Source organism: Hyperolius riggenbachi, chromosome 1 (assembly GCF_040937935.1).
Source record: "Hyperolius riggenbachi isolate aHypRig1 chromosome 1, aHypRig1.pri, whole genome shotgun sequence".
Classification (NCBI taxonomy): domain Eukaryota; kingdom Metazoa; phylum Chordata; class Amphibia; order Anura; family Hyperoliidae; genus Hyperolius; species Hyperolius riggenbachi.
This window is the reverse complement of record NC_090646.1, coordinates 54183280-54197531: the sequence shown is the minus strand read 5'-3', so window position 1 is coordinate 54197531 and position 14252 is coordinate 54183280. Positions and strand designations below refer to the sequence as shown.

The 14252-nt window shown below is 48.2% G+C and overlaps 1 protein-coding gene across 6 annotated transcripts in view; it reads left to right on the top strand.

The window, feature by feature from the left end:
* Positions 1 to 14252, top strand: part of DYSF (dysferlin) — a 456891-nt gene that overhangs the window by 298722 nt on the left and 143917 nt on the right. For 4 of the 6 annotated variants that reach the window (XM_068274344.1, XM_068274325.1, XM_068274335.1 and 1 more), the window contains 2 exons: positions 8071 to 8112; positions 10685 to 10786. In XM_068274344.1, coding sequence (XP_068130445.1) covers positions 8071 to 8112; positions 10685 to 10786 — 144 coding nt within the window. The remainder of the gene's footprint in view (positions 1 to 8070; positions 8113 to 10684; positions 10787 to 14252) is intronic. The other 2 variants (XM_068274362.1, XM_068274353.1) reach the window with 1 other exon arrangement.

Below are 14252 nucleotides of genomic sequence, written 5' to 3'. Positions count from 1 at the left end.
GCAATAGAACCATTAGGTTGCTTAAAGGAGAACTGTAGTGAGAGGTATATGGAGGCTGCCATATTGATTTCCTTTTAAGCTATACCAGTTGCCTGGCAGCCCTGCTGATCTATTTGGCTGCAGTAGTGTGAATCACACCAGAAACAAGCATGCAGCTAATCTTGTCAGATCTTACAAATATGTCAAACACCAGATCATACCATAGCTGGGAATCGAACCCAGATCTCACTGTGTGGTGGGCACATCACCTTAAGCACTGTACCACTACAGAAGTAAGTGAAGCTAGCCTAAAATTAAACATTTATGCTCAATGCAATAGAACCATTAGGTTGCTTAAAGGAGAACTGTAGTGAGAGGTATATGGAGGCTGCCATATTGATTTCCTTTTAAGCTATACCAGTTGCCTGGCAGCCCTGCTGATCTATTTGGCTGCAGTAATAATAATAATCCAAACATTTGTATAGTGCTTTTCTCCTATCAGACTCAAAGCGCTCAAGAGCTGCGAGCCACAGGGACGCGCTCAAGAGGCCACCCTGCAGTGTTAGGGAGTCTTGCCTTGAACTCCTTACTGAATAGGTACTTGACCTAGCCAGGATTCAAACCCTGGTCTCCCATGTCAAAGGCAGAGCCCTTAACCAGTACACTATTCAGCCACTGTAGTGTGAATCACACCAGAAATAAGCATGCAGCTAATCTTGTCAGATCTTACAAAAATGTCAAACACCAGATCTGCTGCATGCTTGTTCAGGGTCTAGGGCTAAAAGTATTGGAGGCAGAGGATCTGCAGGATAGCCAGGTAACTGGTATTGCTTAAAAGGAAATCAATATGGTAGCCTCCATATACCTTTCACTACAGTTCTCCTTTAACATTTATGCTCAATGCAATAGAACCATTAGGTTGCTTAAAGGAGAACTGTAGTGAAAGGTATATGGAGGCTACCATATTGATTTCCTTTTAAGCAATACCAGTTACCTGGCTATCCTGCAGATCCTCTGCCTCCAATACTTTTAGCCCTAGACCCTGAACAAGCATGCAGCAGATCTGGTGTTTGACATTTTTGTAAGATCTGACAAGATTAGCTGCATGCTTGTTTCTGGTGTGATTCACACTACTGCAGCCAAATAGATCAGCAGGGCTGCCAGGCAACTGGTATAGCTTAAAAGGAAATCAATATGGCAGCCTCCATATACCTCTCACTACAGTTCTCCTTTAAGCAACCTAATGGTTCTATTGCATTGAGCATAAATGTTAAATTTTAGGCTAGCTTCACTTACTTCTGTAGTGGTACAGTGCTTAGGGTGATGTGCCCACCACACAGTGAGATCTGGGTTCGATTCCCAGCTATGGTATGATGTATACTCATGTATGTATCCCCAGCTATGGTATGATGTATACTCATGTATGTATTCCCAGCTATGGTATGATGTATACTGGTTTTTAAAATAGTATAATTCCCTGACAGAAGAGACCCTCCTCCCTCCGGTAGGAGGGAGGAGGGAATAGGTAGAAGGGTGGAGGCCAATTAAAATCTCCCTAGCAGAGTGTGTAGCAGCTGTCCCATAACTAATTAGTGCAGGCAAATGGTATAAAGGACCTTGCTTGGAGGAGGGAGGGTCCTCCAGCAGTGATGTGTATTTCACTCAATTAGGTGTGGCTCCAGGTATTAGAGCTTTTGAAACATGTTTTCTATCATTTTTCCAGTTGATAGAATTTTTTTAAACTTTCAAAGTTCGCCTCCCCATTGAAGTCTATTGCGGTTCGCAAACTTTTTCGCGAACCGAACCTTTCGCGGAAGTTCGCGAACAGGGTTCGCGAACCTAAAATCGGAGGTTCGGCCCAACTCTAATGACCTACCGCCACCCCTTATCCTGAGGGCCAGTACACCTGCATTAGGGCCAGGGCCTTGTGATGTCTTACCGCCACCCCTTATCCTGAGGACCAGTACACCTGCATTAGGGCCATGGCCTTGTGATGTCCTACCTCCACCTCTTATCCTGAGGGCCAGTACACCTGCATTAGAGCGAGGGCCTTGTGACGTCCTACCTCCACCTCTTATCCTGAGGGCCAGTACACCTGCATTAGGGTCAGGGCCCTGTGATGTCCTACCTCCACCTCTTATCCTGAGGACCAGTACACCTGCATTAGAGCGAGGGCCTTGTGATGTCCTACCTCCACCTCTTATCCTGAGGGCCAGTACACCTGCATTAGGGCCTGGCCTTGTGATGTCTTACCGCCACCCCTTATCCTGAGGGCCAGTACACCTGCATTAGGGCCAGGGCCTTGCGATGTCCTACCTCCACCTCTTATCCTGAGGGCCAGTACACCTGCATTAGAGCGAGGGCCTTGTGATGTCCTACCTCCACCTCTTATCCTGAGGGCCAGTACACCTGCATTAGGGCCAGGGCCTTGTGATGTCCTTCCTCCACCTCTTATCCTGAGGGCCAGTACACCTGCATTAGAGCCAGGGCTTTGTGATGTCCTACCTCCACCTCTTATCCTGAGGACCAGTACACCTGCATTAGGGCCATGGCCTTGTGATGTCCTTCCTCCACCTCTTATCCTGAGTACCAGTACACCTGCATTAGGGTCAGGGCCTTGTGATGTCCTACCTCCACCTCTTATCCTGAGGACCAGTACACCTGCATTAGGGCCATGGCCTTGTGATGTCCTACCTCCACCTCTTATCCTGAGGGCCAGTACACCTGCATTAGAGCCAGGGCCTTGTGATGTCCTACCTCCACCTCTTATCCTGAGGGCCAGTACACCTGCATTAGAGCCTGGCCTTGTGATGTCCTACCTCCACCTCTTATCCTGAGGGCCAGTACACCTGCATTAGGGCCTGGCCTTGTGATGTCTTACCGCCACCCCTTATCCTGAGGGCCAGTACACCTGCATTAGGGCCAGGGCCTTGTGATGTCCTACCTCCACCTCTTATCCTGAGGGCCAGTACACCTGCATTAGAGCGAGGGCCTTGTGATGTCCTACCTCCACCTCTTATCCTGAGGGCCAGTACACCTGCATTAGGGCCAGGGCCTTGTGATGTCCTTCCTCCACCTCTTATCCTGAGGGCCAGTACACCTGCATTAGAGCCAGGGCCTTGTGATGTCCTTCCTCCACCTCTTATCCTGAGGGCCAGCACACCTGCATTAGAGCCAGGGCCTTGTGATGTCCTACCTCCACCTCTTATCCTGAGTACCAGTACACCTGCATTAGGGCCATGGCCTTGTGATGTCCTTCCTCCACCTCTTATTCTGAGTACCAGTACACCTGCATTAGGATCAGGGCCTTGTGATGTCCTACCTCCACCTCTTATCCTGAGGACCAGTACACATGCATTAGGGCCATGGCCTTGTGATGTCCTACCTCCACCTCTTATCCTGAGGGCCAGTACACCTGCATTAGGGCCTGGCCTTGTGATGTCCTACCTCCACCTCTTATCCTGAGGGCCAGTACACCTGCATTAGGGCCTGGCCTTGTGATGTCCTTCCTCCACCTCTCATCCTGAGGGCCAGTACACCTGCATTAGAGCCTGGCCTTGTGATGTCCTACCTCCACCTCTTATCCTGAGGACCAGTACACCTGCATTAGGGCCTGGCCTTGTGATGTCCTACCTCCACCTCTTATCCTGAGGACCAGTACACCTGCATTAGGGCCAGGGCCTTGTGATGTCATTCCTCCACCTCTCATCCTGAGGACCAGTACACCTGCATTAGGGCCTGGCCTTGTGATGTCCTACCTCCACCTCTTATCCTGAGGACCAGTACACCGCAATTAGGGCAAGGGCCTTGTGATGTCCTTCCTCCACCTCTCATCCTGAGGACCAGTACACCTGCATTAGGGCCTGGCCTTGTGATGTCCTACCTCTACCTCTTATCCTGAGGACCAGTACACCTGCATTAGGGCCAGGGCCTTGTGATGTCCTTCCTCCACCTCTTATCCTGAGGACCAGTACACCTGCATTAGGGCCAGGGCCTTGTGATGTCCTACCTCCACCTCTTATCCTGAGGGCCAGCACACCTGCATTAGGGCCATGGCCTTGTGATGTCCTACCTCCACCTCTTATCCTGAGGGCCAGTACACCTGCATTAGGGTCAGGGCCTTGTGATGTCCTACCTCCACCTCTTATCCTGAGGACCAGTACACCTGCATTAGAGCCAGGGCCTTGTGATGTCCTTCCTCCACCTCTCATCCTGAGGGCCAGTACACCTGCATTAGGGCCATGGCCTTGTAATGTCCTACCTCCACCTCTTATCCTGAGGACCAGTACACCTGCATTAGGGCCATGGCCTTGTGATGTCCTACCTCCACCTCTCATCCTGAGGGCCAGTACACCTGCATTAGGGCCTGGCCTTGTGATGTCCTACCTCCACCTCTTATCCTGAGGACCAGCACACCTGCATTAGGGCCATGACCTTGTGATGTCCTACCTCCACCTCTTATCCTGAGGACCAGCACACCTGCATTAGGGCAAGGGCCTTTTGATGTCCTACCTCCACCTCTTATCCTGAGGGCCAGTACACCTGTATTAGGGCCATGGCCTTATGATGTCCTACCGCCACCTCTTATCCTGAGGACCAGTACACCTGCATTAGGGCCAGGGCCTTTGATGTCCTTCCTCCACCTCTTATCCTGAGTACCAGTACACCTGCATTAGGGCCATGGCCTTGTGATGTCCTACCTCCACCTCTCATCCTGCGGACCAGTACACCTGCATTAGAGCCAGGGCCTACCTCCACCTCTCATCCTGAGGGCCAGCACACCTGCATTAGTCCCAGTGCCTTGTGATGTCCTTCCTCCACCTCTTATCCTGAGGACCAGTACACCTGCATTAGGGCCAGGGCCTTGTGATGTCCTACCTCCACCTCTTATCCTGAGGGCCAGGACACCTGCATTAGGGCCATGGCCTTATGATGTCCTACTGCCACCTCTTATCCTGAGGGCCAGTACACCTGCATTAGGGCCATGACCTTGTGATGTCCTACCTTCACCTCTTATCCTGAGGACCAGCACACCTGCATTAGGGCCAGGGCCTTGTGATGTCCTACCTCCACCTCTTATCCTGAGGGCCAGTACACCTGCATTAGGGCCAGGGCCTTGCGATGTCCTTCCTCAACCTCTTATCCTGAGGGCCAGTACACCTGCATTAGGGCCAGGGCCTTGTGATGTCCTACCTCCACCCCTTATCCTGAGGACCAGTACACCTGCATTAGGGCCTGGCCTTGTGATGTCCTACCTCCACTTCTTATCTTGAGGACCAGCACACCTGCATTAGGGCCAGGGCCTTGCGATGTCCTTCCTCCACCTCTTATCCTGAGAACCAGCACTCCTGCATTAGGGCCTGGCCTTTTGATGTCCTTCCTCCACCTCTTATCCTGAGAACCAGCACTCCTGCATTAGGACCTGGCCTTGTGATGTCCTACCTCCACCTCTTATCCTGAGGGCCAGTACACCTGCATTAGGACCAGGGCATTGTGATGTCCTACCTCCACCTCTTATCCTGAGTGCCAGTACACCTGCATTAGGGCCAGGGCCTTGTGATGTCCTTCCTCCACCTCTTATCCTGAGGGCCAGTACACCTGTATTAGGGCCATGGGCCTTGTGAAGTCCTACCTCCACCACTTATCCTGAGGACCAGTACACCTGCACTGACAGCACTGTCTGATGGGCACACTAATGCCTTGTGCGTTGTCACTGTGCACTGCTGAACGCATTGAAAGTGTATAGCACAGCTGTCTTGTTAACATTATGAATAATAATAATTATGAGTTAAAGATGAATTGGACAGCGCAGCAATGCAGGTGCTATGTTTTTTGGCACAGCCAATACAACACAGAGCTCCCTATTACAGTGCCCACATTGCTGTGCTCCCATTACAGTGCCTCCCGTTACAGTGCCACCATTACAGTGCTGCCATTGCAATGCCTGCATTACAGTGCCACCATTACAGAGAGATCAAACAAAGTATCAAAGAGGTGGGCACCTTCTGTTGCAGTGGTTTATTGTGTCGACAGGTCCCATACCATGTCAAGACATTGCTGTGGATACCGTGACTGGCCACTGTTCAAAGCATTTGAAGAGGTGGTGAAAGCGGGGGCACTACACAAACGACAGCCATTTTACATTCTTGCTGATGCTTGGTCTGGACTGTTGACGTGACCGAGCGTCTGTAAGGACACAAAACGGCTATCGTTCTTCCTTCTAGTGCCCACGCTCCCTCCTCCACTCCCATGCATCTCTATGCTTTGAACAGTGGCCAGCCACGGCATCCACGCAATGTCTTGACCTGGTATGTGACCTGCTTGTCGACACAATAAACCTCTGCAACACAAGGTGCCCACCTCTCTGGCACTTTGATGTGACTTGGAATACTTTCTTCAGCCATATTGAGCTACATTGCAGAGCACTTCCTGTAACAGGGGTCCATACAGACTACAAGAGACGTGGTGAGATGGAAACTTATTCACTTGCATTAACCATATGAGTGCTGCACAGACGGTTTCTGCCTGTTTTCACCACCATTACAGTGCCCACATTACAGTATCCCCATTACCGTGCCCCCGTTACAGTATCCTTATTACATACAATACCCCATTACAGTGCCCCCATTACAGTATCCTTATTAGATACAATACCCCATTACAGTGCCCCCATTACAGTGCCCTTATTACATACAATACCCCCATTACAGTGCCCGCATTACAGTGCCCTTATTACATACAATACCCCTATAAAAGTGCTCGCATTACAGTACCCTTATTACATACAATACCCCCATTACAGTACCCTTATTACATACAATACCCCCATTACAGTGCCCTTATTACATACAATACCCCATTACAGTGCCCGCATTACAGTGCCCTTACTACAATAACCTCATTACAGTGCCTGCATTACAGTGCCCTTATTACAATACCCCCATTACAGTGTCCCCATTACAGTGCCCATTTTACAGTACCCCAATTACAGTGCCCCAATTATAATACCCCAATACAGTGCCCCTATTACAGTGCCACTATTACTATACCCTATAAGAGTGTACCCATTACATTGCCACTATTACAATACCCCCATTACAGTGCCCCAATTACATTACCCCAATACAGTGTCCCCATTACAGTGCCACAATTACAATTCCTCACAAGAGTGTCCCCATTACAGTGCCACTATTATGATACCCCCATTACAGTGCCACTATTACAATACCCCATAAGAGTGTCCCCATTACAGTGCCACTATTACAATACCCCCATTACAGTGCCACTATTACAATACCCCATAAGAGTGTCCCCATTACAGTGCCCTTATTAAAATACCCCAATACAGTGCCCCATTACAGTATCCTTATTGCATACAATACCCTATTACAGTGTCCCCATTACAGTTCGCCAACTACTACAATGCTCCCATTACAGGGTCTCCTTTACAAGTCCCCCATTATAAGGCCCAGATTATATTGCCTTCATCCTACTCACACCGCACTTCATGGTGACCTCTGCAGGGAAGGACAGTGTGTTATTTTTCCATGGATGGAGCCAAAAGTGGGCCATTTTTACTGTCTGTCTGTAAATTTTAATTTGGCAATTCTGGTCTGGTCAGCTCCAGCGACTCTATGTCACTAGTAAAACTCGCCTCTCTACTATAGATTCCACTACTCATGATGCAACCAACTCCCATAAAGAACAAGGGCTGCCATGATCGGGACGTGTGTAGTATAGAGCCTGCTGATACTGTTTACACAGTGCAGGTGAAGCTGGGGCCACCTCAGTGAGGCATATAGTGCAGCTGGCATATCTCGAGTAGGGAGTCACCTTTGTTGGTCACTATTATCATACTGGTGGAAACAAGGGTGAAACCAAAGATATCTGTGCATTTAATAGACAGTAACTGCCACACTCCATTTCTAGTTTTCTTTGCACCTTCCTCAGAGAATCCCACCCACAGTATGTCTTCCATACACGATGCCCAATGTGATTATAGTGCATGACTATTCACACGTTAATGGTTTGTGTTTTCTCCCCTTCCTTTCTCTCTCTTTCTCTGTTTTTTCCTTTTTGGGAATGCCACAGCTGCTTGTTCCAGGTTTCTACACAGAGAAGCTTCTAGACTCGGTATACTATGGCTTCTTTGGCTTGTGGCTATTGCTCTGTACTAAACTCCGTATACTATGGCTTCTCTGGCTATTGCTCTGTACTGCTAAACCTCACTAAACTAACTCAGGCCTCAAGCTGCCCATAGACAAGATACGGTTTATGAACACCCACCACCCAAGAGATATCAGCCTGTTTGGCCAACCATCAGGGGACATTTTTTCACACCAATGGATATTATTTGAGGGGTGTTTTGGGGGGTTTTGTCTGCGGAAACACCAGAGGCATAATGGGAATGGAACTTCCCTGCACATGGCCACATCTCCACACCCTTCCCAATAACCACATCTCCACACCCTTCCCAATAACCACATCTGCACACCCTTACCAATAACCACATCTCCACACACTTCCCAACAGAGCTCTCCTGAAACAGATAATGAAGAGTGTCTACTGACAGCTAACTATAGTCTTGTGGAAGCTTCAGCATGGTGACCTGAAGGAACTTCCAGGCTGGCACTGGCAGTATCATATCTATGGGCAGCTTTTTCTATTCTCCTCATTTTCCTGCCTTTAGCCTCTCATTAGATCTTGTGTACAGAATATTAGGATGGTTGCAATTGCCAAGGTTCGAATATTGTTACACTTTCTGTAACTGAATTCCATAATTTACATTAAAGTCAATACTACCAACTTAAGCGTTTAATTGCAAAGACACTCCAAAGACTTTTTAACCCCTTGTCACCCACGCAGGCTGAAGTAGCCAGAATCCGGAACCCATAACCGCGTGGGCACCGAACCATAAGTTATACCAGCCTGCATGGTCCATGAATGGAGGAGGCTCTGTAGGTGAAGGGCGACAACCCCCCTCCTCCAGAGCCCTTGTCCATTTCATGAACGAGGGACTCACCCCCACCTCCAGTGACGAGGAGGTGAGGGTAACTGTCTCCATGCCTGTGGGTGTAGGCCCTAGAGGTGAGGGTTCATGGTGACATCTGGGGGTCCTCTTGTTAAAGGGAACACCTGAAATGGGTATAGGGATACTAATGTACCTCTAGCCCATTTCCACAAACGTATACATTGAAATTGTATGTTGTGTCTCGCCTTTCATGTGCAGCAGTGCCCCTCCCATTCCATGTGCCGCCCCCTCTTCCATGTGCAATATCCATGTACTGTAGCCCCTCCCATCCCATGTGCCGCCCCCTCTTCTATGTGTATGATCCATGTACTGTAGCCCCTCCCATTCCATGTGCAGCCCCCTCTCCCATGTGTATTACCCATGTACTGCAGCCCCTCCCATTCCATGTGCAGCCCCCTCTCCCATGTGTATTACCCATGTACTGCAGCCCCTCCCATTCCATGTGCAGCCCCCTCTCCCATGTGTATTACCCATGTACTGCAGCCCCTCCCATTCCATGTGCAGCCCCCTCTCCCATGTGTATTACCCATGTACACCAGCCCCTGTCTTTCATGAACAGCTCCCTTGAACATCTGTTTCCATTTTCAGGTGTTGCTCCCCATTTTCAGCTTCCTCTGTGATATGGAGCAACCAGTCTCTCATGTACAAGTGCCCCCATAGGCTGCAGCCGCCCAAGGCCTGGGCCTTTGTGGCCTTTTACAGAAACCCAGCCCTGGCATTCAGAAGTTTTTCCTATTCAGTTTCTTTTTCAATTTAATTTTTGATATTCAATGCTTCACTTGTGGAAAAGACAACATTTTAGCCGGGTTTGTATTGCTGTCTGAACTCCCACTTATAAAGCGAGGAATTTCCTCCATTAGATTATAGGCAATACAGCCGATTTCCATGGTTCATTGAAAAGCCCCCATAGATGCAATTTTCACCAGAGTTGGCAGAACTACAGATGTCGCCACCAGTGATAAATGTCAGAATGTAAATCAGGGAGAGGAAAGATTTTACAATGGCCAAACACTGATTAAACAATCTATGGATGAATATTATAAAAAAATAAGCAATTTTATTCACCTCTTTATTTTTAGTACAGACCCTCTTTAAACCCCCCTGGCGGTATCATTCTTTCCGGATTTCAGGGTCTAAAAGTGATCCAATTTTTTTGCAGGCTTTTAGACTCTGAAATCTGGAAAAATATCACACGTCAGAGGGATTTGCAGCAGCCATAGCACTTACTCACCTCCCTAAGATCCAGCGCTGCAGTTTTCCCTCCGTCCACCGGATGGCGATGTAACCCCCTGTAGTGAGATTGCCGGCTGTCGTTATGACGACAGATGGCGATCTCACCAGGGGGATGCAGAGCCTCCGTGGAGAGGAAGAAGAATGGCGTCCGACGTCGGGATCCTCCGGGAGGTGAGTGAAAACGCCAGCTGTGTGCGTTGCTCTGCATAGACCTCCCGGCTCCTACCATGAGTCACGGTCCGGGTTACTGCTCCTGGCCTGTTTTTTCCACATTGAGCCTGACTCGTGATTACCACTAAGGAGTGTAATGGATTAGCAGTTCCAAGTTGTGACCAGGCCCCACATATTTCAGTGAATCTGCTGCTCACCACTGTTAACAAACAAAGCTGTTTCTACTGTAAAGTCTTCTCACTGCTTTCCTGTATGTTTTTCCTGCTGTAGTCCGGGGACTCGGACCTGCCCTACCCTCCACCCATGAAGAGCAGCAGTGTGTACATGGTGCCACAGGGGATCAAGCCTGTCTTGCAGAGGACCGCTATTGAGGTGAGTGTTTATTTATTTATTGTATTTATAAAGCGCCAACATATTACGCAGCGCTGGACATTAGTTTAGGTTACAGAAAATATTTAGGGATGACATACAGCAAAATGACAATACAGGAATACAAGAAAGACCAGATCACGCAGCACAGTATTAGTACAAGGTAATGCTTAGTCACTGGAGTAGAGCATGGAGATTAGGCAAGTTAGGTTCACTCAGATGCATAGCATGGGTGCACAGTAATGGAGGTGCATGATCAGGTAGGACACAAAAGGAGGAGGACCCTGCCCAAAGGCTCACAATCTAGAGGGAGTATACCCTTTGCAAGTATACCCTTTACTGACTTCTGATTGGATAACTGAGGATGTATTCAGTCACAGCGCCAGGAATTACGTTGTATATACACCGAACTCCAATCCACCTCCAGAGGCCCCTCCTGTATTATGGGTGCTGTAAGATATGATCTCAGCAACCCAGTGGACAGAAAGGAGAAGAGGTACTCTCAGTGGATATATCTCAGGCAAAATTTTATTGGATAGATGGTAAACATAAAAGACACTCACATAATGAGGGTCCTATCCCAATTAGGACCCTCTGCGGTTCATTCGCTTCCCACCCTTGTGGTACTCAGCAAAATATACGACCAAGATGCATAGCCCGCTCTCGTCCCGACTAGTTTCGGCCTCTCGCCTCTCGCCGTCATCAGGGGATACGAGCTCCTCAGTTATCAGGGGATAACTGAGGAGTCTGATGGTCCTGTCCATGTTTGTTTCTCAGGCCCCTTTCACACTGGCACTTTGAGTTACCCTGTTTTGCAGCAGGGTAACGCTACGCCAAAGTCTATGAGGCATTTCATACCTGGCGGGTGCGACACGATCTGCCGGCGGCGCATGATTTAACTTGAAAGTCGGGCAACATGTGCAGCGATGTGCGGCAACCAAAGATCATGTCACTCTATGGCAACGCAGTGTTTTAAATTTTTTCCCTGTTTGCGATGCGGTGCGCATGCGTGGAAGCAAACTTTTCCATTTACTTTTGCGCAATTAGAATTTTGGCCACAGGAAGTGAGGGCTAGAGAGCTTGCAGCCATAAGGGAGATTACCGCGTATCACCGCTGTAATCCCGCTGTAATCCCTGAAGGCTATTTTTAGAGTTACGGTGCGCTCATCGCACTGTGGCGCAACTGCAATGCCGGTTTCCAGTGTGATACCGGCCTCATGCCTGAGCCCATTTATAGGGGTTTCTCTTCAGGCATATTGTGGCCACTCCAGTTGTCAGCATTGTCCTCGCTCTGTATTTGCTTTGCCCGTCTTTGAGTTGAATTGATTATTATAGATCACGCGTGGTCTAGATCCTAGAATCTCAGCACGTGGTATGCGTACTCTAGAGGGGTCCTAAAGCCCCATCTACACCATGCAATCTTTTGTCCGATTCGATTTGATTCGATTCATTGATTCGATTCAATCTGACATGTCCAATCGGGATTCCACTTGATTCGATTCAATTTGCCATTGCAAAACAAGCGCAAATTGAATCGAATCCTGTTCGGACATGTCAGATTGAATCAAATCGATGAATCGAATCGCACCAAAAATTGGTTAGTGTAGATGGGGCTTTAGACTGTACTTGGACTTGTCACAGTCGATCTTTTACAATCAGTATTTAGGTGGCCGCACATGATACAATAAAATGATCTGATTTTATGGCTATTCGATTAAAAAGATTGGATTTCCCCAAAAATCGAAAGTTTAAAAAAAAAATTATTTGAGCAAGAAATCCAATCGGATTTCCCGTGTTTATTCGATAAAAGTTGATCGATATGGGGAATTTTTCTGATCATTTTTTATGAAAATTGAATGGTGTGTGGTAGATTGTCAATTTATTAATATACACACCCTAGCAATTTTCTCAGTTTCCAATCATTTTTATCATAATTGAGGAATAATTGAACATACAATAGGTGTGTGGTACATTGGTCAGATTTTTAAAAATTTTACAGTCAGAAAAATTGATTGCTATTCTTGAATTTAACGAATATTTAAAAAAATTGTAAGGTGTGTGGCCACCTTTAATGCCTAGTACATACCATACAATTTTCTGTACGATTTTCTGTTAGATTTAAGGCTCATACACACGTCGGATTTTTCCAAACGACCGGTCGTTTGGACGTCAAATCGGGCGTGTGTAGTCGGTCGTTCAGCTGATAACGCAGGTTTTGACGGATCCGCTTGGCAGATCTGTCAAAAACAGCGTTATCAGCTGAACGACCGACTGTACATACGCCCGATTTGACATCCAAACGACTGGTCGTTTGGAAAAATCCGACGTATGTATGTACCTGCCAGATAGACAATTTCCAACATGTTGGAAATTATCTATCTAACCATCTATCTGCCGAGCAATTAGGCATTGTGTTACTCAGCAGGAGACAACCAGAAGACAATGCACCAGAGATAATGACCAGTCTCTACTTTACAGAAAATAATCTAATTACAAAAAATCTTAAGGTGGCCATACACTTGTCGATTTGCCATCAGATCGACCAACAGATAGATCCCTATCTGATCGAATCTGATCAGAGAAGGATCGTATGGCTGCCTTTACTGCAAACAGATTGTGAATCGATTTCCCTATGAAACCGATTCACAATCTGTGGAGCTACCGCCCCCTCCCCCCGCATACATTACCTGCTCCGGCCGGCGCGAATCCCCTGGTCTCCGCTGTCTCTTTTCCGCTTTGGGCTCCAGGGCTACAGCTTCACTTTACTTCCTGCCGAGGGAAGTTTAAACAATAGAGGGCGCTCTGTTTAAACTTCCTGTCGGGACAGGAAGAAGTGAAGCCTGCCGGACTGGAGCCCAGCGGAGAAGGTGCAGCGGTGACAGCAGGGACACGAGCCAGCGGAACAGGTAATGTATTGCCGCTAGCGTCGGTCGTCGGACATTTGAACGCTGCTATCGACGTACTCCTGACCTGCCGGTGATCGAGCGAAATCTTCCGTACGGACGGATCAATGGGAACGATCAATTTCGGATGGAAATTGATTGTTCGGTCAGCATTTGCGCAACGATTTCACAGCAGATTCAATCACAGTGATCGAATCTGCTGTATATCGGCGGGAAAATCGTTAAGTGTATGGGCCCCTTAAGGCAGGGGTGTCAAACGCAAATTCAAAGTGGGCCAACATTGAACACTGGGACCTAGCCGCGGGCCAACCTCAATGTCTACTGGCCACCTTATAAAGTTCCCTGGTGTCCAATTACTCCCCTCCAACTCCTATACAGTTCCCTGGTGTCTGGTGGTCCTCCTCCCTTCCCTATACAGTTATCTGGTGTCTAGTGGTCCTCCCTCCCCTATACAGTTCCCTGGTGTCTAGTGGTCCTCCCTCCCCTATACAGTTCCATGGTGTCTAGTGGTCCTCCCTCCCCTATACAGTTCCATGGTGTCTAGTGGTCCTCCCTCCCCTATACAG